General features: G+C 42.6%; 1 protein-coding gene across 1 annotated transcript; it reads right to left on the bottom strand.

Annotated features, from left to right (window-relative positions):
- Window positions 1-2,380: 2,380 nt before the first annotated feature.
- On the bottom strand, window positions 2,381-23,638 carry LOC138087877 (caspase-14-like). The gene is made up of 7 exons (XM_068983207.1): window positions 23,290-23,638; window positions 21,800-21,852; window positions 20,164-20,313; window positions 14,071-14,296; window positions 13,462-13,578; window positions 6,255-6,364; window positions 2,381-2,482 (listed from the first exon to the last, which is right to left on the bottom strand). Exons 1-7 carry the CDS (start codon window positions 23,636-23,638, stop codon window positions 2,381-2,383), a joined length of 1,107 nt encoding a protein of 368 aa, XP_068839308.1.
- Window positions 23,639-25,726: the final 2,088 nt, after the last annotated feature.

Here is a 25,726-nt window from a genome sequence, read left to right as displayed (position 1 = left end):
TGGCTAGAAGATTCTGTACTGATTTGAAGCTGAGAGAATTATGGGGTAGTTAGCTGGCCCCAGGCATCAAGTTCATCTTAGGCCACTTACCTTTGTAACCAGAATTCCTCCTTTCCTGTTTGTCTGGTACCTAGTTGTCCTACGGTTCTCTCCATGACCCTAACTTGCCTGTAGTGGTCTGAGCAGGGTTCCAAAATAACTTTTCCCTCTGTTGTCCCAAAGCCCTCATTCCATCAATTCAGTGGTAATGGAATGGTCCCTTCCATCCATCAAAAACATTCCGTCTTGAAACTTTTCTCTGTCATTTGGCATTTCATCTCATATTACTCACGCATTGAAATCCCAGCTTCACTACATGCTAACTGTGATTCTGAACAACCTAACCTCTCCCAGAAAATATCAGCTGTGGATATTTCAGTTGATGCTGCCTCCCTGAAACAAGCCTCTGTGCCTAGAAGTCCTCCAAAACCCAAGTGAATAGAGAAGGCTCACCAGATGGTCATGTTTTATGAACCGGAGACATTTTAATGCTCTATACAAAACCAAAGCTACATATCAAGTATCAGAATGCAAATGCTTAAAAATTAAATCACATATGTTTATACTTTAGAAATCACATTACCTAAAATGGACACAATGATCTCTGAAATGGAGATAGGCCTGGAGATTCCAGATTGCTTCAGTTCATTTGGCTCTCAATCTTCAGAGGATTCTCTCTAACCACCTGCATCCTCACATAGGCCCAGCGGTCTTACGCAACTGCCAGCTTGAACCCTTAGGTTCGGCAACAGTCCCACCTGCAGGGTGTTCAGACGCAAGTTCACAAAGCAGTCCAAGTTCACTGAAGACCAGGGGCCTGAGTTCTCAGGGTCTGCTGAGCCAAACCTCCTTTCATACAGATGAGGAAACCGAGGTCCAGAAGCAGTCCAGAGTTACAACAAAAGTTTGCATACAAAAATTCATGCTCAGTCCACAGTTTGTTACTCTAAAAACATTAGTATACATACAGTTTTCTTTACTGTGGGATGGGACCCAAGTTGCTTCTGAAGAATACACAGTAGAAGGGAAGCACACAGAATGGAAGGGCATTTCAGATCGAAAGGAGGGACTGAACTCCGATACGATGACATACCCAGGAGAGTTCATTCACATCCACTAATTCACAACCCCGATTCTGTGAGACAGGATTATTAAGGGAGGGCGAATTACCAGGACAGACAGGCAGGACATGAGTAGTGAAGATTGAGCCTGACAGAGAAAGACGTGCAATATTCTCCCAGGGGACTTAGGGGGTATATCCTGCAGGCAGTGGGGAGTCAAAGGATTATGAACAATGGGATGGGTTGTATGAAAGGATTTCGGGGAAACTCAGGTTAACTTCCAACTTGGTGAGTAAAAGCAGCCATGAGACATGCATGTGTGTGGGGATGAATGGCAGGTGGCTAGATATGCAAGAGGCCAGGTCTGCAGAATGGGTAAAATAATTAAAACACAGGGATCAGTCACTCACTAAAACATTCACTGCATGGCCTCTCTGTGGACTAAGGCGCGGACGGAAGCTAGGATACAGCCATGAATGAGACACGCAGCCTCTGCCTCTTGGAGCTCATGACTAAACTGGAGAGAGAGAGAGAAAGGAGGCACTAGAGAGTCATTTCCATGCTACAGAAGAGAAGCAGAGTCTCTGAGCACTTAGAAGAGGCTGACCTAGCATGGGAGCTACGGAAAGCCTCCCTGTGTAAGTGATGCTTGAACCAAATTCTAAAGGATGGCAAGGACTTACCTATGTGGGGTGGAATAGAGGGTTCCAAGTGGAGAAAACAGCAGCTCAAAGGTATAAGGAGCAAGGTGGGAAGCAGGTGCAAAGTAAACACATGAAGGCATCAGGGCCCAGAGTGATCCAGGTTAAAACCTGAGAATGGCTTGTGGATTCCAAGAGATCAGACTGGCTACAGACAACAGTCTGGGGAAATAAGAGGACAAGACCACACCCAGCAATTCTTGACTAAACCAATTAAGCCGTAACACCAGCACCAAACTGAGGGTGCCGAGGGTGGGGTAATCACCAATAGAAACACGGGGTAAAAACAGCACACAAATGGAGCTGGATGCCCATGTTTTGATAACAGTTCAGGAAAGTGTTTTGTTTTTTTTTCCAGAAAACAGTGATCTTATAAAAAAGAAAAGAAGACTCACAAGTATCAAGTAAGCAGACTTAAATCTTAGAAAAATTATATACATATATATACAAAACAAATGGAAGAAACATGAGTGCCAAGAATAATGCAAAATGGTAACCATTAGTGCAATGCTACAAACGCTCACGGCTCTTCAGAAACTGTGTTGCAAAGCAGTCCTTGTGTTTTGAATCATCCTTGTGTCAAAAGTATACAAATTTTGTTAAAGTTGACTCCATTACCAGCGATATTTTTATTGGTTTGTTATACAGACTAAAGTCACGGTGCACCACTCTGTTATTCACCTGTAAGATAAAAGAACAAACGGTCCAAATGAACTGTAAACCCCTCAAAAGCCTCTTAGTAAACCCCACAGAAGGTGAAGGCAGAATTCTCTGACTGCACCAGGAAAAGCAAAGGTTACCCACATCCCACCGAAGGCAGCACGGTGGCTGGAAAGAGCAGTGAAGTGTGCACAGCATGCTAAGTTGCTTCAGTCGTGTGCCACACTTGGCAACTCCATGGACTGCAGCCCGCCAGGCTCCTCTGTCCATGGGATTCTCCAGGCAAGAATACCTGAATGGGTTGCCAGGCCCTTCTCCAGGGGATCTTCCCAACCCAAGGCTCAAACCCTTGCCTCTCACGTCCTCTGTGTTGGCAGGTGGGTTCTTTACCACTAGCGCCACCCTGGAAGCCCAAGTGTGCACAGACCTGGGTTCCAGTCTCAGCTTGCCCCTGGTAATATTGGGCAAGACAGTAACCTTCTCTGAGCCTTGGTAACTTATGGTACACTGAAAGGATTGGGTTATGTGATGTCCAAAGTATCAATAACTCTGTGAATTCCAGGGCTGGTTGTAGGCTCACCTATCACCTGCTGCCTCGTGAAGCTGTAAGGGCCTTTAATGCAAAGGTCACCTCACATTCGTTTTTGGACTTTCTTGCCAGTGTCTACTCAGCAAGGACTTTAAAAATGAAAAGTGTTCATACCATATGACCCAGCAATTCCACTTCTGGGTATATATCTGATAAAAGCAAAAACACTAATTTGAAAAGATATATGCACCCCAATGTTCATAGCAACATTATTTACAATTGCCAAGGTATGGAAGCAACCTAAATATCTATCATCAGATGAATGGATAAAGAAGATGAGGTATGTACACACGCACGCAGATGCATACACACACACACAGAGACAGAAATACTACTCAGCCATAAAAAAGTGAAACTTTGCCTTTTGCAGCAACATGAATAAACTTGGAGGGTATTATGCTAAGTGAAATAAATCAGACAAAGAAAGATAAATACTGTATATCACCACTTTTAAGTGAAATCTAAAAAGTACAACAAACTGGTGAATTAAAAAAAAAAAAAAAAAGAAAGAGGGAATTCCCTGGCAGTCCAGAGGGTAAGACTCTGTGCTTTCACTACAGAGGACATGGGTTCAATCCCTAGTCAGGGAACTAAGAGCCTGCATGCCAAGTGGCTGGAAGCAGACTCACAGCTGTAGAGAATCAACTAGTGGTTACCAGTGGGGACAGGAAAGTGGGGAGGGGCAAGATAGGGCTAGGGGCAAAAAAGAGTTCTGGAATTGAAGACGTGTATGAAATGAAAAGTTATGGAAATGAAGATGTTTTGTAAAACATTTGAAAATTGTAAAGCACTATAGAATTTAAAGAATCTTTCATTCAATTAAAAAATCAGCTTTCAATTAAAAAATGAATGCTTTCAATTGAAATTAATGCTTTTAATTGAAAATCAGCTTTCAATTAAAAAATGAGGTTCAAAAAAGACTTAATGAACACCATTTGGCAAAACAATTTTTCAGTTAGCCTAACTAAAATGGATTTCAACTTAGGCTAAATCTGTCTTTATTATTATATTCTTGAGATGCTGACAAGAAACTATTTTCTTAAAGAGAGAAATGGAATAATATAAGAGATTTGGGAATATGTTTGGAATGACTGTCAAAATCGTATTTCTTCCCTTTAATGTTCCAAGTAGGAAAAGGAGTGCATCAAGGCTGTATATTGTCACCCTGCTTATTTAACTTCTATGCAGAGTACATCACGAGAAACGCTGGACTGGAAGAAACACAAGCTGGAATCAAGATTACCGGGAGAAATATCAATAACCTCAGATATGCAGATGACACCACCCTTATGGCAGAAAGTGAAGAGGAACTAAAAAGCCTCTTGATGAAAATGAAAGAGGAGGGTGAAAAAGTTGGCTTAAAGTTCAACATTCAGAAAACGAAGATCATGGCATCTGGTCCCATCACTTCATGGGAAATAGATGGGAAACAGTAGAAACAGTGTCAGACTTTATTTTGGGGGGCTCCAAAATCACTGCAGATGGTGACTGCAGCCATGAAATTAAAAGACGCTTACTCCTTGGAAGAAAAGTTATGACCAACCTAGATAGCATATTCAAAAGCAGAGACATTACTTTGCCAACAAAGGTCCGTCTAGTCAAGGGTATGGTTTTTCCAGTAGTCATGTATGGATGTGAGAGTTGGACCACAAAGAAAGCTGAGCACCAAAGAATTGATGCTTTTGAACTGTGGTGTTGGAGAAGACTCTTGAGAGTCCCTTGGACTGCAAGGCAATCCAATCAGTCCATTCTAAAGGAGATCAGTCCTGGGCGTTCTTTGGAAGGAATGATGCTAAAGCTGAAGCTCCAGTACTTTGGCCACCTCATGCGAAGAGTTGACTCATTGGAAAAGACTCTGATGGTGGGAGGGATTGGGGGCAGGAGGAGAAGGGGACGACCCAGGATGAGATGGCTGGATGGCATCACAGACTCGATGGACGTGAGTCTGAGTGAACTCCGGGAGATGGTGATGGACAGGGAGGCCTGGTGTGCTGCAATTCATGGGGTCGCAAAGAGTTGGACACGACTGAGTGACTGAACTGAACTGAACCGAACATTCCCCCCACCCCACCAAAAGCTTACCTCAAAATGAGGTGAAAAAGAATTCTGAAAGCTCTTAAGCATCATATGTAAAGCATTAACATTATATTTTTTTAAAGAAATAAAAATTGTTACCATACCTTGGGAGGTAAGAAGTAAGTTTGTTCATTTAGTAACTAAGTTGTGTCTGACTCTTTGCGACCCTGCGGACCATAGCCCTCCAGGCTTCTCTGTCCCTGGAATTTCCCAGACAAGAATACTGGAGTGGGTTGCCATTTCCTTCTCCAGGGGATCTTCCTGACCCAGGGATCGAACCTTCCTCTCCTGCGTCTCCTGCATTGGCAGGTGGATTCTTTCCCACCAACCACCTGGGAAGCTCCTAAGGAGTAATACTGCGTGATTGTGATTAAGGCATGAGCTCTAAAAGCACTTCGTCTGGACTAGAAAGCCGAGGCTGCCACTTTCCTAGCTCTGCATTTGTAACAGGGGATGGGAATCAAAGCACCTGCCAGAGGGTTGTTGAAAAACTTAATGTATTAATATTTGTCAATTGCAAGGAACAGTAATTGGCACAGAGTGAGCTGTTCAGAAGGTGCTAGTACTGCTGTTACTGTGCTCATTTACAACCTTTTCTAGTTAGCTCTCTTCAGAGATAAAACTCCCAGATTAAGAAGAAAATAACTCTTTAATCCTGATATGGTAAATCACTATCATCAGGCCCTCCTCCAAACTACAGTGTGTACATAAATCTGCTATCATTCCTGGCCCCGCATTCATTCACTGAACATTCAGTATTGGCTACAAGCTGGGCAGACAAATGTAAGATAGTGCTGGTCCTCAAAGAAGCCCTCTGGTTCTCCCCTCCTCCTGGGGGAGATAAATCAGGCTGGCAGGACCACAGTGCAGGCAGAACTTCCAAGCTCGCTAATAGCCAACTCACTCGTGTTCTACTGAATGAAGTGTCACTGTCCCTTCTCCACTGGCGCCCGGCTCAGCCATGACTTCCGCCACAGCCCTCTCAACTCACCAGCCCACTGTTTATAGGCCGCTTCTGAACCTCCCTCATGCTTTCATGGCTGAAGGCAATCTTCTCATGAAGATGTTCTCATCAAGCGCATTAGCTTTAGATTGGATGGAGCATGTGTTCACTTGGGATTTACTTACTATGGTAAAGAAGTCAGCGAGGTGCCACTTATTCCCATACTGCTTAAAGACTTCGGTCATTTCCTTGATCATCACAGAGCCGGTGCGGGGATCCCGTAAAGCGACATGATCTATCAAGGGAAAAAAAACAACACTTTATCCATTTCCCCCCTCTACTTGCAGCAAACTTGTTCTTTACTTCATAGTTAAAACCTAGAAAATGGCTTTGAACTGATAATACAGAAATACCGGCATTATGGAAAAGAATCTAAAAAAGAATATATGTGTGTGCTTAGTCGCTCCGTTGTGCCCGATTCTTTATGACCCCATGGACTGTAGATCGCCAGGCTCTTCTGTCCATGGGGATTTTCCAGGCCAGAATACTGGAGTGGGTTGCCATGCCCTCCTCCAGGGGTTCTTCCCAACCCAGGGATCGAACCCAGGTCTCCCTCATTGCAGGTGGATTCTTCCCCATATGAGCCACCAAGGAAGCCTCCAAAAAGAATATATACGAACCACTTTGCTGTACACCTGAGGCTAACACAACACTGTAAATCAAATATACTTCAATAAAAACTTTAAAAAAGAAACACTGCATTAAGACAGAGAATCCCCAAGGACAGAGGAGTCTGATGGGCTCAAGTCTATGGGGTTGCAAAGAGCTGGACACAACTGAGCAACTAAGCAGAGACAGAAGACATGTGTGACCAATTGCACACAACCTCTCAAGAGGAAACTTTTAAATACGCATTTTTTATCTAGCTCCAAAGTTTTCAAATATACACAAAGAAACCAAAATTGAATGACCCCCCTGAATATTCATCCCTCAGATCCTAGAGTTATCAGATTTCGTCATATTTGCTTTATTTACCCCCTTTCTGGGCTTCCCAGGTGGCGCTGGTGGTAAAGAACGCCTGCCAATGCAAGAGACATAGAGATGCAGGCTCAGTCCCTGGGTCGGGAAGATCCCCTTGAGGGGGGTGTGGCAACCCACTTCAGTGTTCTTGCCTGGAGAATCCCACGGACAGAGGAACCTGGCGGGCTACAGTCCATGCGTCAAAGAGAGCTGGACACAACTGAGTGACTTAGCACGCAGGCACACATCCCCTCTCCACTTTTTTACTGCTGACTTTTGCTCTAGCATTTTAAGCTAACCCTAAATATATCCATATGGAATTTATTTGGGGGTATTCAAGGGTTTGACTACTGAAATTATGCTTATTATTAGATTGAAAAACACAAAGTATGTCTGTATAGTGTGGAAGGAATGTGAAAATGGCACTCTTGTCATAGTAAACCTGGATTGGAACACAAAAAAACACAGGACATGTTTGCAACTTCAGGGTATGCAAAGGTTTCTTACAACACAAAAGGCATAAACCATAAAAGAAAAAAGTTGATAAACTGGACTAAAAACATAAAATGCTTGCTTTGCAGCAGGCGAGGATTCTACTACTGAACCACCACTGAATGCTTACAAAACTTTTGCCTTTAAGAAAATGAAAAGCCAGTCACAGAGTGGGAGAAAATATTTGTTTCTTGTATCAGAGAAAGGACTAGTATTCAGAATATACGTAACTTACTAAGAAAACAAACAACCCAGGGCAACAATACTGGGCAACAGGAGATACGTGAATGGCCAACAGGCACATGAACAGGTGGTCAAAAAAAGGCCCATACAAATAGAAAGAACAATATTTTTATTTATTTATTTAGTTTTGATCATACCACTGGGCTTGTGGGATCTTAGTCCCCAAACCAGGGATTGAACCTGTGCCCTCAGCAGTGAGAGCATGGAGTCCTAACCACTGGACCACCAGGGAGGTCCTTCATTCTTAAATAACCACAGTTGCTACCGGGCTGTGTGTCCCTGTTGGGCACTGCATGACTTCTCCACTTAGGACACCATAATGGTGCTTGCTCTTTAGCTCAGCAACCCTTCAAAACTAGGTACCCCTAAAATATGATATCCAAAAAAACAGAGCACCATCTAATTTTTGGAATCGTAACTTATCTGAGCTGGTGGTTCACAGAGTTAAGTATAGCTGTGAGACTTCACTGTGGCCCCCTGATTTAGAGACTACAACACTAGGGTGTATGCCCAGAATTGAAACTGCTGGTTATAAATATATTTTTAATTTTCTTGGTATCACACATTAATCTCCAAAGAGGCAATATAACTTGCTCTCATCAATGGTATATGGAAGTACTCGTTGCCTCACAACCCCAGACATATTTGGTACCGCCTCCTTCCATCAGGTAAAAATGGGTGACCCAAGGCAACTCCTTGGTGGTCCAGTGATAAGGACTCTGAGCTTCCACTGCAGGGGGCACGAGTTCGATTCCTGATCAGGGAACTAAGATCCCACATGCCGCACACCATGGCCAAAATAAAAAGATAAAAAGAAATGGGATCATGAAATTAAAATAAAAAGGGGGTGACCCAAAAGATTCATCTTACTACATATTCCAAGTTTTTCCACTTTGAGCACTTGGAAAGTGTGTTAGTCACTCAGTTGTGTCCGACTCTTTGTGACCCCATGTACTGTAAATGGCCAGGCTCCTTTGTCCATGGAATTCTCCAGGCAAGAATACTCAAGTGGGTAACCATTCCCTTTTCCAGGGGATCTTCCCAACCCAGGGATTGAACCTGGGACTTTTGCATTGCAGGCAGATTCTTTACCATCTGAGCCACCAGGGAAGCCTTTGGGCACTTTAAATATTCCTCCAGTTATAAAACTTAATTCTTGATTAAAGCAAAAAAGCTAAATACTATTCTGGGCTAACAGAAACGAATGGAAATCCCCAAGGCAAACCATTTCTCCAAACGAAGAAACTGAAACTTGAACTAGGAGCAGAAAGTGAACAGGAACACCAGAGTTGTGCTGTGCCTAAGGAGAAGTGCCAAACCTGAAAGATGTGCCTGCGGGGAGGGAGATAAATTTAAGATTCTCACAGAGGCCCACATGGGTGATGATGCTCTCTAAAGGTAAGTATGCCAGATTTATGTCTCCAGGAGTAAGCGATTAAGATTCAACAAATGAGCTAGGAGTTCAAACACACAAGGAAACAAACCCCCAAGAGTGACAGGCAACAGAAACCACCGTAAGAGAGATTCCCAAAGACTTTAGATATTGGAAGTATAAGATACAAAATATAAAACAACTGCACGAAATGCTTAAAGAAATGAATGAATCACAAAGAGGATCAGCAAAGACACTGTTACGTGATCAGCCAGATTTGGGTGTAAAGTGATTTTACCACCTATAAACCTTCCTTAAATCAGTTTCTAAAGAACATACTTCATGAAGAAAGAATATGGTCTGAGATCCAGGACAGACTAGAGAACAAAGGAAGTGGTAAACACAGCAGTAAATAAGCAAACATACAGTGGAGAAAGAAATGGCAACCCACTCCACTGTTCTTGCCTGGAGAATCCCAGGGATGGCAGAGCCTGGTGGGCTGCCGTCTATGGGGTCGCAGAGTCAGACACGACTGAAGCGACTTAGCAGCAGCACAGTGCTTGTCACCCTAGTACCTGCCAACCTATCTGATGAAAATGTGTTGGGTTAATGTCTTCATTTAGAAGAAAATTAGGATAAAAGGAATGTAAGAATATATAAGTAATTTCATATAAATAAAGATACAAAAATGAAAGAATTAGCATTCTAAGGTTGTTCTGTGTATCATCAGGAAGTAAGAATAAGCTTTTTATAAACTTTCGGTTAAGAGCACGCATATAACATTTCAAGGGGAACCATGAGAAAAAGAGATGTGAAATTCATACCTTCCAAGTCAGTAGAGAGATAAAATGTAATAATAACAAATCAAACTCATAATCAGTCAAAAACAAGAGCAATAAAATTACCATACTACTGTATACACCAACTACACTTCAATTTTTTAAAAGAAAAGCAATAAAGGAGGGGGAATAAAGCAAATAAATAGCACCAGGTATAATGGTAAAAGTGTAAATGTATCAATAGTGACAATAAAGATAACTCGTCTTAACTCACTAGGAAAAAGTGATATCAGATTGGATTAAAAAACAAAATCCAGCTATATTCTCTTTAAAAGACCACCTAAAACATAAAGACCTAAACAGGTTAATAGAAAAGGTCTGAAGGAGATATACCAGGCAAATATAGAACCAGAATAATATATTCTACAGTACCTATATTAATATCGGAGAAAAACTAATACCATAAAAAAGCATTATTGGGGGTAGAAGGTTCACTAAACAAAGATTATAATATCTATGTCACCACAAAGTATAACAATTCTAAAATCTTATCCCTCGACTAAAGTTGCCTCAAAACAAAGAAGACAAAAATAGATAACGGAACTACAGAAGAAATTGACATATCCACCATGATAACACGACACGCTAACACAGTATCTCAGTGGTTGCCAGGTCATTGCTTGCTACTAGGTGTCCTTATCTTAGAAGACACGCTTTCTCAAGTATCTACATAGCTCACGCTCTCATGGCCTTCAACTCTACGCAATAATCAGCTTCTCAATGGGAACATCTCTACACATCACTTTCTAAAAAACTACAACCTCCATCCTGCCCCTCAATACTCCCTCTTCTTGTTCCTGCATTATTTTTCTTCATAGCACTTATCACCATCTAACATATTTTGTTTCCGGCATTTATTTCACTGAAGGGTAAACATCATACAGAAAAGTGTGTGAAGCATATTGGAGTGGGTTGCCAGCCATTTCCTTCTCCAGGGGATCTTCCCAGCCCAGGATGTGAAGCTGGTCTCCTGTGCTGCAGGAAGATTCTTTACTGACTGAGCTACAAGGGAAGCCCTCTGGGTACATAATAACTCAATAAATTTTCATCAGATGAACACATTCCCAGATGTGGCCCCCTCATCAAGAAACACGACGATACCGGCACTTCACAAGCACCCTTTTGCTGCTGTGGCCATAACACTCCACACACCACACCCTGACGATGAGTAGCAGCCTGACTTCCACCTCCCACCACTGACTAGTTTCGCCTGCTTTTGCACTTCATAGAAGTGGAATCATAAAGCAACCCAGTGCCCACTTTCTGTACGTGTTTATTTTCTGTCTCCCTCCCCAGAATGTAAGCACCCTGGAGGCAGAGATTTTTCGTAAGCTCCCTGGAGGCAGATTCTTTTGTTCGATACCAAATCTCTAGTCTTCAACATAAATAGCCAGCACACAGTCACAAAACTCATTCATTCAACAAAACTGGAGGTCAAGTTACATTGTCTTGACCCTTAACTGTTCCATAAAAATTCTGTGATTAGTTTGTCAAATTCCATGGAAAAACACTTTAGAATTCAATTTACAAACTAATTTGGGGGGAAAAAAAACAGTCATTTCCATTGTACTACAATTTTCAACCATGAGCAGGGTACTTCCCACCACTGATTCAGGGCTTCCTTTATGTCTTTCTAGAATGTTCTCTCATTTTCCCTAATGAAGTCTTTCTCGTCTTTTGTTAGGCATTCCTAGACATCATTCACTAAAGCAAGACAAAGTAATACGGTATCTTTTTTCTTTTCTCTTTTATGTCCTAAGTGATTATTGTTACTGTATTCAAAACTACTGATTTCTAGAATACTGATCCTTCTGTTTCTGTTCTTAATGGCTTAGCTAGGACTACCCAATGCCATGTTAAAGAGCAGGAGTGAGAATGGGTTACAGCTATTTGGGTTACACCTAAGCAGGTTACACCTGCTTGCCTTACACATAACTTTAAAATTTTCAGCTTCATGAAAGTATAATTGACCATTTATATCATCCATACATATTTTAAGCAAATGGTTTAGTAAGTTTTGACATGTGTATACTTAAAACCAACATAATGAATCCAGTCCTCCCCCTCCAACGTTCTCATGGCCCTAGCAGCCCTTCCTTACCTCTTCATCCCCATCTGCAAGTAGTATTGATTTGCTGTCTGATAGACTAGTTTGTGCTTTGGGGAATTTTATATTCATGGAACCACACAGTTACCTGCTTTATTCTGCCCGGCTTCTTTCAGGCATCAGGAATACTTTGACCTTCATCTATGCTCTTCACTGCTTTTATTGCTGAGTAGTACTTCACGTATGATATACCACGATTTGTTTATTCTTTCACCTGCTGGTCCTTTGGATTGGTTCCAGTCTGACTATTTCAAATAAAGCTGCTGTGACATTCACGTGCAAGTATCTATCAGGACATATGCTTTCATCTCTCTTGGGTGAATAAAGTTACATCTAACTTTAATGGGGACATTTTCATTTTACATTTCTGTCCCTATTTTCCTTTGCTTCCATTTCTTCACTAACATTTTATCTTGAATTGTATATATATATATATATATATATATATATATATATATATATACACACACCTGTATATATGTTTTACATATATACACACACACACACATATATATACATACATAAGCTATTTTAATCCTTTTTCAAGAAAGTCAGTAGAAAAACAGCTAAATAAATGCCCTTGACTTCTATCTTCTCTACATTTTCCTATTTCCCTTCCATGACTGAATCAAGTCCACTCCTTCAGCACACAACACTCTTTTGGATTTTTATTAGCATTAATAATAAAGATAATAATGTATCAACATAATATTAGTAGTAAAATTAATTTTTTAACTTATTATGCCAGTTATTACAATAAGCACAACACCTGCATTCATAATTTAATTTATAAACATCCCAATGATATAAGTAAATTTTATCATTCTTATTTTGCATAAAGAAACTGACATATCTAGAGGCTAGAAAATATAAAGGTCTCAAAGACAGCAGAGTTGGCTTTGGGTCAAGATTTTTCTCACATGAAAGCCAATGATCTTATTTCATATGTGATACTCTGCTAAGAGGATGGTGTCTTCCTGGAAGAGATGAACAGTCAGATGCAAACCTGTCATCTCTGAAAGTGGAATAGTTTCTGAAGGGAGATGGATGGGACAATGAAAATTTCTCCCATGCACATCAATCTATAAAGCACGGATAATTTTTTTAAGAAAGATTTCTGGGAATGCCCTGGTGGTCCAGTGGTTAAGATTCTGCATTTCCACTGCCAAGGGCCCAGGTTCAATCCAGGGTCGAGGAACTAAGATCCCACAAGCCTTGCAGAGAGGCAAAAAAAAAAAAAAAGAAAGGATTTTCAAAAATCAGTAGGAATAACCTAAACCCTCTGAATGAATGTGTATCTTCAAGCCTCACTATCTTACCTGCTTGGGTGGGATATATGATGAAATAGTCACTGAATGTAGGCAGCCTCTTCTTCTCTGATCCATCATCCAAGTCCATGGGTTCATCATCTGTTTCAACACCACTGTCTCTTCTCTCTGTTTTTTGAGGAATGAAAATACAAACTATAATAATATACCATTGACATGAATAATCTTTAATAAAAGTCACAAGAAGCTTGTATCTCCACAAGAGAAATAATTAAAACCAAAGTTACATAAATCAAAAATTACTCCCACAAGCCATCTAGAATCACATGAATGATGGGACATCCCCCAGAAAATTGTCCACCTCTCCCCCAGAATTTGAGGTTCTCAGATGCACCTTATGATTTTAATGACTTAGACCTTCTTCAGCCTAAATTAACCATCCTAACCCAGGTAAGCTGTCACTCCATCCCTTTCTCCCAGCTCAAAGTCCCTAGTATGCTATATAACGTAAGATACATCAGCTAAGGGTCTGATGTATCTTCAGTTATATAATTTAATATAATTATTAAAAAATAATGTTTTTAAACTCACTTTTCTTTCCTCAATCATCAACATGAGAATTTCTTGGAAAGAGAATGATACAAAGACATCTCCACTTACCTCCTCTGCAGGCCTGGATTATAAAGATTTTTGGTTTCTCTTGAAGTGCTGGACAATTTTTATTGTTAAACATTTCAAAAATATCTTCCAGGCTGACTTTTTCACCGTCTTTCATTTTGATAAAACCTTCTTCTCCATGGGACATAAGAGTAACGAGGCAACATCCAATGTTATCTTTAATTTCATTTAGCTCATCACGAAATGATGTTATTTTTTCAAGTAAGTCCTGTAAAATAGGATAACATATTAAAAAAGAACTGGACGTAGAAAAAACCAGAAATCCAAGAAATGGCTTCTTTACAAGGTGAATCAATGAGATGACAAATGTGAAAATACCTACATCTCTCGAAGTGTCAATATGACTTATCACTTCCCTTTTGGTTGCTTTCAGACTTCGTATGATTTATTCTTTTACCAATGGTGGTTCTTGTTTGACAAAATTATGGCACTTCTGATTCTCTACCATAAAATATAACAAAACTATACTTCCCCAAAGAACTAATGTATTTAAATGCCACATTATTAACTTATTTTATTTATTTTTAAATTAATTTATTTATTTTAATTGGAGGCTAATTACTTTACAGTATTGTAGTGGTTTTTGCCATACACTGACATGAATCAGCCATGGGTGTACATGTGTTTAACTTATTTTAATATAAAAATTATTTTATAAAATTAATACCCTCAGTAAGCTAGAAATGGCAAGGAATGGAGAGCCTACCCAATCATATCCACTTGCCAGAATCTATCAAGAGGCATCAGCAGAATCAATTCCCCTATAAAAGACATGCAAGACAGGAATGGCTGCTCTCACCATGTAGTACCAAAGATCCTGACCATTTCAATACAGTACAGCAAAAGTTAAATGAACTATAGATACTGGAAACAAAGCCTCACTACTTACAGAAAATATGACCTGCTAGAAATATATTCAATAAAAACCTACTAAAAGTAGAGATCTGCAAGTTGATCAGATACAAACTTAATTTACAAAGATCTGCTGCTGCTGCTGCTAGGCCGCTTCAGTCATGTCCAACTCTGTGCACCCCCCCACAGACATTCCCTAATTACCCAGGAATAAAACATTTAAACTGGATAATGGAAAAGGGATCCTTTGAAGGTCATAACAAAAGGAGAACATTACCTAGGGATAAACCTAACAAGAAATGAACATTATCTAAGTGAAGAAAATTATTTAAAAAATCTTCAGTGAAGAGGCAACATAAACTCTGACAGCCTGAAGTTCCTGATCGAGATGACTCAATGCTATTAATTTGTCAATTAACTCCAAATTAATCTCTAGTCAATGTCATATGAGTTAAAACCTCAAAGGATTTCTGTGAAACTAGATGGTTCTCAAGGTCACAGAAAACAGATGCTCAGGAATAGCAAGGTACTCAAGAATAGCAAAGAACATTCAGAAGTAAAAAACAAAGGCAAACAAATAAAAACAAAAAAAAACAATGAACGGGAGATAGATCATCTCAGCCGTCCAATTGCACTATAAAATCATGGTGAACAAAATACGGATATACCAGCGTTAAATATAAACAAATATATGAATAGATATTTTAGAATTCAGAAATCAATCCAAATACACATACAGGGATTTAATATATGACAAGAATGGAATTTCACATATGTGGGGAAAGGATGTACCACCAACAAATGAGAACTGGCTTGGAAATAAAGTTAGGCCTCCCACCTCACTGTTTCCGTGAACAGAAGGCTAACCTTAACTATAAAGATATTACAGATGAGGTGTATGAAACTGGAGCCTATTATACAGAGTGAAGTAAGCCAGAAAGAAAAACACCAATACAGTATACTAACACATATATATGGAATTTAGAAAGATGGTAACGATAACCCTGTATGCGAGACACCAAAAGAGACACAGATGTATAGAACAGTCTTTTGGACTCTGTAGGAGAGGGAGAGGGTGGGATGATTTGGGAGAATGGCATTGAAACATGTATACTATCATGTAAGAAACGAATCGCCAGTCCAGGTTCGATGCAGGATACAGGATGCTTGGGGCTGGTGCACTGGGATGACCCAGAGGGATGGTACGGGGTGGGAGGAGGGAGGGGGTTCAGGATGGGGAACACGTGTACACCCGTGGCGGATTCATGTTAATGTATGGCAAAACCAATACAATATTGTAAAGTAATTAGCCTCCAATTAAAATAAATTTAAAAAAAAAGAAAAATAATTGAAAAAAATTTTAACAGGGGGGCTTCCCTCTTGGCTCAGTGGTAAAGAATCCGCCTGCCAATGCAAGGGATCAGGGTCTGACACCTGATCCGGGAACCCACATGCCAAGGAGCAACTACGCCCATCTGCCGCAACTACTGAGCCTGTGCTCCAGAGCCCGGGAGTCCAGCCACTGAAACCCGCACGCCCCAGAGCCTGTGTTCTGCAACAGGAGGAGCCACAGCAGTGAGAAGACCAAGCCTTGCAACTGAAAGTAGCCCCGCTCACTGCAGCTCGAGAGAGCCCGCACAGCAACAAAGACCCAGGGCAGCCAAAATAATACATTTTAAGCTGGGAAATCATGGGGCTTAATCAAGACAGAAAAACCAAGAAGCTGACAAACAGAAAGACTGACGAGTTTACAGCAAAAACTTCCACGTGACTTGAGACAATAAAAAGTCAAAAGGCAAGTAACAAGGCAGGAGAAAATATCTGCAGTCTGTTTTGTCTAAAATTCAGGAAAAAGAACTACAGAATAAGAAAAGAAAAGCCGGTAAGAAAAAAGGGCAAAGGATATAAACAGGTAATTGGCAGAAGGGAAAATAATGACCAAAAGATGTTCAACCATGCTACGACAGTCAAGAAAATGAAGAAGTGAAATAATTTTACCAGGAAGATTGCTAATTATTTACAAATAAATGTTGACAGGATATAGAGAAAGAAGTCACTTCTGGACCTTTGGGAGAATAAACCAGAAAAACATTGGCAATTATCTGTCACCTAAAAGGAAAAGATGGATTAAAAAAAAAATCACATAACAGAAGAAATTCTGGTACAATCCATGGAAAACATGAAGGAGTCTGCTTTTAACTTTGAAACAAAATCTAAATTTATCGAGTACTTACTATAGGCCAGCTATTATCCTGAGAACTTTTACATAAAGCAGCTCATTTCATCCTCACCCCAGCCCTACATAATAAATGACTATAACCTCCCCATTTTAGAGAGAAGAAAGCCGTCCATTAATTTGAGGCAGAATTTCTAGACAATTACCCCACTATTGACATTTTGTGTCAGGTAACTCCTTGCCTTGGGGGCTGTCCTGTGCATCATCATATGTTCAGCCGCACCTTGGCTCTACCTTGGCATCTACAATAATGCCAATAGCACCCTCCAATGATGAAAAACAAAAACGTCTCTGTGCACTGGCATGAGGGCACGCCGAGTCATGTCCGACTCTTTGTGACCCCATGGACTGTGGTCCGCCAAAGCTCCTCTGTCAATGGAACTCTCCAGGCGGGTTGCCATTTCCTTTTCCAGGGGATCTTCACGACCCAGGGATCAAACCCGCGTCTCTTGTGTCTCCTGCATTGACAGGTGGGTTCTTCACTGCTGTGCTACCTGAGAAGCCCAAAAATGTCTCCAGACAGTGTCAGAAGTAGCCCCCACGGGGGACAAAGTCACCCCCAGTTGAGGATTAGACTAACAACTGGTAAGAGACAGGACTCAGCTCTGTTGGCGTGTGCTGTTTTCCTCGCCCTCCTGCCATGCTGTTCCTTCATATTCACTACCAATGACTCCCGGGGTCTAGGAAGGACTCTCCTGTTATTCAGCCAAAACCTGGGCAGGGCTAGACCTGGACTCAGCTGGGGTCACAGAGGTCACAGTGAAGCTCCCACCCATCCACCGCCCCTATTCCCCTTCATCTTCTTCACGGTCATCCAGTTAAATCACAATGCAGTTTTGCCCAGGGCTCTAAGTAATCCCTCTCCATACCTGCTCAATGCAGACTTCCAAAGAAATGCAAGGAGAGATAAGAAAGCCTTCCTCAGTGATCAACACAAAGAAACAGAGGAAACCAACAGAATGGGAAAGACTAGAGATCTCTTCAAGAAAATTAGAGACACTAAGGGAATATTTCATGCAAAGATGGGCACAATAAAGGAAAGAAACGGTATGGACCTAAAAGCAGCAGAAGATATTAAGAGGAGGTGGCAAGAATACACAGAAGAACTGTACAAAAAAGATCTTCATGACCCAGTTAATCACAATGGTGTGATCACTCAACTAGAGGCAGACCTCCTGGAATGTGAAGTCAAGTGGGCCTTAAGAAGCATTACTACGAGAAAAGCTAGTAGAGGTAATGGAATTCCAGTTGAGCTATTCCAAATCCTAAAAGATGATGCTGTGAAAGTGCTGCACTCAATATGTGAGCAAATTTGGAAAACTCAGCAGTAGCCACAGGACTGGAAAAGGTCAGTTTTCATTCTAATCCCAAAAAAAGTCAATGCCAAAAATTGTTCAAAATACTGCACTATTGCACTCATCTCACAGGCTAGCAAAGTAATGCTCAAAATTCTCCAAGCCAGGCTTCAACAGTATGTGAACTGAAAACTTCCAGATGTTCAAGCTGGATTTAGAAAAGGCAGAGGAACCAGATATCAAATTGCCAACATCTGTTGGATCATCAAAAAAGCAAGAGAGTTCCAGAAAAACATCTGCTTTATTGACTATGCCAAAGCCTTTGACTGTGTGGATCACAACAAACTGTGGAAAAATTCTTAAAGAGATGAGACTACCAGACCACCTTACATGCCTCCTGAGAAGTCTATATGCAGGTCAAGAAGCAACAGTTTGAACCACACATGGAATAGCAGACTGGTTCCAAATTGGGAAAGGAGTACATCAAAGCTGTATATTGTCATCCTGCTTATTTAATTTATATGCAGAGTACATCATGTGAAATGCCAGGCTAGATGAAGCACAAGCTGGAATCAAGATTGCCGGGAGAAATATCAATAACCTCAGATATGCAGATGACACCACCTTATGGCAGAAAGTGAAGAAAAACTAAAGAGCCTCTTGATGAAAGTGAAAAAGGAGAATGAAAAAGCTGGCTTAAAACTCAACATTCAAAAAATGGAGATCATGGCATCTGGTCCCATCAGTTTATGGCAAATAGGTGGGGAAACAGTGGAAACAGTGACAGACTTTATTTTCTTGGACTCCAAAATCACTGTGGATGGTGACTACAGCCATGAAATTAAAAGACACTTGATCCTTGGAAGAAAAGTTATGACCAACCTAGACAGCATATTAAAAAGCAGAGACATTTACTTTGCCAACAAAAGTCCATCTAGTCAAAGCTGTTTTTTCCAGTAGCCATGTATGGATGTGAGAGTTGGACTATAAAGAAAGCTGAGCGGGGAAGAATTGATGCTTTTGAACTGTGGTGTTGGAGAAGACTCTTGTGAGTCCCTCAGACGGCAAGGAGATCAAACCAGTCAATCCTAAAGGAAATCAATCTTGAATATTCGTTGGAAGGAATGATGCTGAAGCTGAAACTCCAATACTTTGGCCACCTGATGTGAAGAGCCAACTCATTGGAAAAGACCCTGATGCTGGGAAAGATTGAAGGCAGGAGGAGAAGGGGACAACAGAGGATGAGATGGTTGGATCGCATCACCAACTCAATGGACATGAGTTTGAGCAAGCTCCGGGAGTTGGTGATGGACAGGGAAGCCTAGCGTGCTGCAGTCCATGGGGTCGCAAAGAGTCGGACACGACTGAGCGACTGAACTGAACATGACAAAAGCTCCTATATCCATCAGGGAAGCTCGGTTAGAATTTCATGAGGACATTCAGGTCCATCGCTCAGCGCGCCCTGGTTCCCAGATAATAAAACTCAATTTTTTTAAAGAAGAAAGGAAGATTATAATATCCAAGCTCTAAGTTTTCCTTTTTTTTTTTTTTCCGCCATGTCACAGGACATGTGGGATTTTAGTTACCTGACCAGGGATCGAACCCGAGCCCCCTACAGCGGAAGCACAGAGTCTTAACCACTGGACCACCAGGAAAGTCCCAAGCTACAAATTTTCACTTTTAACTTGGTACCATTTTGTCAGGATCGATGCACAACGTCTGTTCGAACTTGCACTCGTTAAGCCAATCCTTCATCAGTAGGACATCCTGGTGAGCTCCTGGCCTGTTCTTCTTCACACACATGAGGAAGGCCTTCCGCTTGCCACTTAGGTCATAACGGTACTGCTTGCAAGGAAAGCCAAGAAACAATGTTAAAATCAAACTGAATCCAAATGTGCCTTATATGTGAAACGAGTTTAACACTGACTTCCTCTCTCGTCATGACTTCCTTTATAATTCTTTCAAATACTTTTGTCAAACTTGGACCAACAGGCCAATCTCATCTCTAAATTCCTATACATAGCCATAACTACCCATTTAAGGAAAGTGACAAATGGTAAATGACATAACTACACGGTGTAAGGAAAATGCAGTTATGGAAATCCAGAAGGTGGGATATTCTAAAGCACAAATAACCTGGCTTCATCAACAAACAAGAGAAGAGGTTAAAAAGAAAGGTATCATAAATTAAGAGTGTTAAAAGACAGACTTTCAAATGTATTTGTGTTTGAATCAGAGCCTAACTCAAACAATCCAACTGTACAAGGCACAGGAAGCAGCCAAGGACATCTGTAGGCTAACTGCATCTCTACCAAGACTAAGGAATTTGTTTCTAGGCTTGCTAAATACATACTCAAGTACTGTATGTATGAAAGTGATAAGATATCCGGGTGTGGGAGAGGGTTGCTTTAAAATAACAGCGTTGAGGGAGCAAATGAAACAAGATTGGCTACATTGCTAATTGTTGAAGTAGGGCTCTAGGTAGGTGGGGCTGGAGTTTGGGGATTCATTTTTCTCTTCGACTTTAGCTTATGTTTTAAATGTTCCCTGGTGGCTCAGAGGTTAAAGCATCTGCCTGGAATGCTGGAGACCGGGGTTCGATCCCTGGGTTGGGAAGATCCCCTGGAGAAGGAAATGGCAACCCACTCCAGTACTCTTGCCTGGGGAATCCCATGGCGGGAGGAGCCTGGTAGGCTACAGTCCATGGGGTCCCAAAGAGTTGGACACAACTGAGCGACTTCACTTTCACTTAGCTTATGTTTTAAATGTTCATAATAAAACAAACAGAGAAGAGTCAGAAGCCAGCAATTTATGTAGTTGCGCAAGGCCATACCACCTGCGGTGCCCTAATTTGTAAAATGGAGATACTAACCATACTTACCTAATTTGGTTAATGCATGCAAAGTGGTTTTAACTGGCTAATATTTTGCTTTTTCTATTTATAACAGAAAGCAGAAAGATGTGACCACTTGAGACAACCACACAGATGTTCATTTTCAGCCCAACAGAAGCAGCACAAACACCATTCAAATGCTGTCTAAATACTATCTGAACTGACTAAAGTGTGCGCATGTGCTAAGTTGAGCTCAGTCATGTCCAACTCTCTGCAAGCCCATGAACTGTAGCCTGTCAGACTCCGCTGTCCATGGGGATTCTCCAGGCCAGAATACTGGAGTGGGTTGCCATTTCGTACTTCAGGTGATCTTCCCCACTCGAGGATCTAACCTACGTCTCTTGCATATTCTGCACTGCAGACGGATTCTTTACCACTGAGCTGGCAGGGAAGCCGACTAACGTGCAGTGTTAGAATAAAAGTCCAGATACTTACCAATTCACCATCCACACAGTCATAGCTTCTCTTTAGACTCTTTCGTGGAATCACTGAATGAATTTTCGTGAAAAGACAAAACAGAAAAGAGCATTTTTTTTTCACTTTTCTCATTAATTATGATCTGTAGTGGTTCCTGTTAACAGAAAGCAACTCCCAAGAAAACCAGTTGCCTCTTTCGTTTTGGGGCCCAGCAGGTTTCAATCTCGTTTCAGATACAGGTTTCCAGGATCATGAAAACCCTCTCCCAAACTCATGAGAATGGAAACTTAACAGAACTCCTTTAGGCCTCAGTCAGATTCAGGGGCAGGGAGAGGCAGGCCAGAGATGGAAAGGATAAGGACCAATGAACATTACTGAACATGAACCTCCAGAAAAGGAGACCAAGACTTTGATAAAGAGACAAATGAAGTTAAAGACCCTATTTGATGTTTTAATTAAACAAACTTAGCATTCAAGTATTTTGGGGGCATCTACAGTGTGTAGTCATGATACTGTGTGGTTGGTTCTGAAAAACCAAAAAAACAAAAAACCCACTTTACCAAGTGCAAGAGATTCACAGTCTAAAGCATGATAACTATGCATGGAGAGACAGTGTAAGTGCTGTGCAGATGCAATCAAGGGAGAATCAAAGGCTTCCCCGGGCCAGTATCTACCCACAGGCCATGTTTTGCGGTGGTTTACCGGGGTCACCCATTACGAACTCAAATGTCAGCAAAGGAACATACTTGGAAACTTAATCAGATCATAACCCCAGCCATAGTATATTTTGGTGTCTACCTCAACACGTCCAAGCTAAGTGCTGCTTTCTCTTTCTCCTTCTCTTTCTCACTCTCTCTTTCTATCTCTCTACATAGGTATACACAAACTGCCTCATGTATTATACACAAATACATTTATTAAATTTAGCAGGGGAAACGCTAACCTCCCCTAGCTTGTTACGTTTCTTGCTCCTAAACCACATCTTCCCAGATTTATGGCAAATGTTCTAACGGTGTATTCCAACACTGAGTTTCTCACTGAATCATCTAAAAACGTTCTCCATCATAACCACCCGGAGGTAACTGTTCAAAATGCACCTCAGTCTTGCTGAGTCAATCTGGATATCTCAGCCAGTCCCAGAATGGTAAACCCTGATGGCTGCTTTGGACTGGTCACTTGGATTCCGTGCCTGGGAACGATCTCTCTTCTTCCCGCTGACTCCTGGGCTCCCACCCTCCGCCGCGGGTTCTCTCCGTTCCTCGAGGCCCTCGTCCTTCTTGCTCTGCCTCCCCCAACGCCCCTCACTGATACTCGGTCCCCCGCCGCTCACCTGGGCTCCAGGGCCAAAGCCGGCCCTCCCCTAGGGCCCTTCGCTAGCCAGTCTCCCCCTCCCTAGGTCAGTACCCACCCCACCCCCGCCCCTGCCCCAGTCCGGGAATCCCCGGGCGGCGGGGGCCAAACCCCGCGGTCCCGAGCACCCCCTCCTCCAGGAATCCCCGCGCACTCACCAGGGCAGTCGGTGGGGGCGCTCTGCCAGCGCGGCAGCAGGTCTGCGCGGGGTAGCAGCCGCAGCACCTGGACAAGGACGCCGTTGGCGTCGGCCGGCGGGTAGTAGTGCTTGGCAAGAAGCTTGGCCAGCCCCGACGGGCTGTGGCCCTCCAGCTCCAGCTTCAAATGGCTCACGCGCGGCTCCACTTTCTTAAGGTGGTCGCGGAAGCTGCGCAGCTCCTGCGAGGAAAGCAAGTCCAGGGTCTCCTGCAAGCGGCTCTGCAGTTCCTCTGTGGCCGGCGAGATCTTCGGAGGCGCCGGCTGACCGTCTGACCTCGAGAGCCGGCCGCTTCCCAGGCTCCCCTCCATTGTCCCCCAGCGATGCTGAAGCGCCCGGGCAGAAGAGACCTATCTGAACCCTGCGCGCCACACACGCCTCCCGCTTCTCCTCTTTTGTTTTGAAAACTGGAGGCGTTTCCGCTCGCCCAGCAAGCCTGACCAGCGCGGCCTGGAAGCTCCCGCCTTCCCCGCTGCGGCCCGGGCCCCGCCCCCGACCCAGAGCCACGCCCCGCAGTCCTGGGCCACGCTCCGCCCACAAGAGCTCGTCTACGGTTTAACCCTTAGAGCCTGGGATGGGAAAGCTGAGTGGTCTACATGGTTCTCTGCCTTGGCAGCACGTTAGAATCGTTAGGGGGACTTTTGACACTACCCACGCCCAGGCCAGAACCTAACCTGATTACACTAGCCCCTCTGGGTGGCCGACCCAGGTACTAGTGGTTTTTAAAGCTTCCCAGGAGATTCCAACCTGCAGCCAAGTTTGAGAACCACCCATCTTAGAGCGTCTATCAGCTACCTAAGCCAGTCCCCAAGGAGCAGGGGAAAACTGAAAAAACACCTACAGATTATGGGATCGAGCCAGCTTTTTCAGAGGACTTGATGACAAAAACTAGTTTTTTAGAGGACCTGGTGACAAAAACTAGTAATTTGAATGCAATAAATAAGATGTCGGAAATGCACTGTTCAGCCTGAGGGGTGTGAAAGGAGCACTGCCTTGGGGAGCACTTACCGCCCTCTTCCTCCTGTTCCTCTGTTCCCTGACTTGATGGGGTTCTCAGGAAGTGATGACTCATTTAAACCATGGTCTGCCCCCAAATTACTTACCCTTTCAAACAGTTGGTGAAAGAATCTCAGGACTTATCTGAATCGTGACTCCATTAAACCAACGGTAAACAATCATTTTGGAGCCCATCAGAGAAACTGTGAATACGGACTGGGTACGGAATGATAAGCAAAAAAACTGTTAACTGTTTTTCTGGTGGGGTAATAACATGATACTTACTGAAGAAAAATGTCCTTGATTTTTAGAGATGCATATTGAAATGTGGAAGGGTAAAATGGTATGATGTCTGGGATCTGCTTTTAAGAGCTTCATTGCAGAATAAAGGAAGTAGTGGGGAGAGAGGAGAGACAAGCAGTAGTGAGTAAACTCTGATCACTGTTCCATTTGAATGATGTTGAGTGAGGGGCAGTGTACTATTTACTTTTTTGATTGATTGAGCTATTTCATAATATACTCTTGGAAACAGTATAATACAGCTTGAAAGCTTGGTTCAGTCCTTTTTGCCTCCTGCCTTACTAGGCCTTATCTCTAGCTGCCAGATGACTGTTTACTCCCACAAAGCCCCACCTCAAAATAATCTGCTTAAACTCTGGGCAGTTAAGAACAATTTTTTTTTAAATAAAAAAAAAAAAGGAGGGGGGGTGGGCACTGGGCAGTGTTTCCAAAGTCAGCTGAAGCTCACTACCCACTTCCTGCCTGAATGTCAATACTTGTGGGAGAGGAAAAAATTCTTGGAGCCTGGGATATGCAGACCCCAGGCCAGGAGCCTTCACTCTTAGAGTCAGATTTCGTAAAGGCAAATTTCAGTTTTACCCCACTTTTAGAGAAAATGAGATGATTTCTCTAAATTTTAAGATGATATGCCCCCAAAAGAAAAAATGAGGAGTGGGGAAGGGGACTCTGGTAGCTGAAATTCATCAGTGTGTGTAAGATGAGCAAATTTGTACCGGATGAAGCCTGCACCTCTGGGCCTCATCTCTGCTCCTTCCCTCCCGAGTCCCTGGCTGGGCCCTCACTGGCTCCAGGCTCCCAGAGCCCAAGATGCGGGTGGTCACGGAAGACTGAAGGGGCCAAGAACCCTGAGCATCTTGCCTCAGAGGCTAAGTCAGTCCTCAGGCAGCAGACGCCCCATCCATCATCTGGGTTAAGCTGCCCGCCCTGCATTCCTGCCCCAAGTCCACCGCTGCCAGCTGCAAGTGCTTCCCGCTGGCCCCAGCACACAGCCTCACACACAGCATGCCAAGCACTAGCGGCTTAGGCGCCACGAGACTAGGATCCCCCTTTTCCTCTCTTGTACTCCTCCACATAGTATAACTGTGCATAGGGCATTCTAACCT

This window comes from Capricornis sumatraensis, chromosome 10 (genome assembly GCF_032405125.1).
Source record: "Capricornis sumatraensis isolate serow.1 chromosome 10, serow.2, whole genome shotgun sequence".
NCBI classification, from domain to species: Eukaryota; Metazoa; Chordata; class Mammalia; order Artiodactyla; family Bovidae; genus Capricornis; species Capricornis sumatraensis.
Note: the sequence above shows the minus strand (reverse complement) of the source record. Positions and strands in the feature narration are given on the sequence as shown.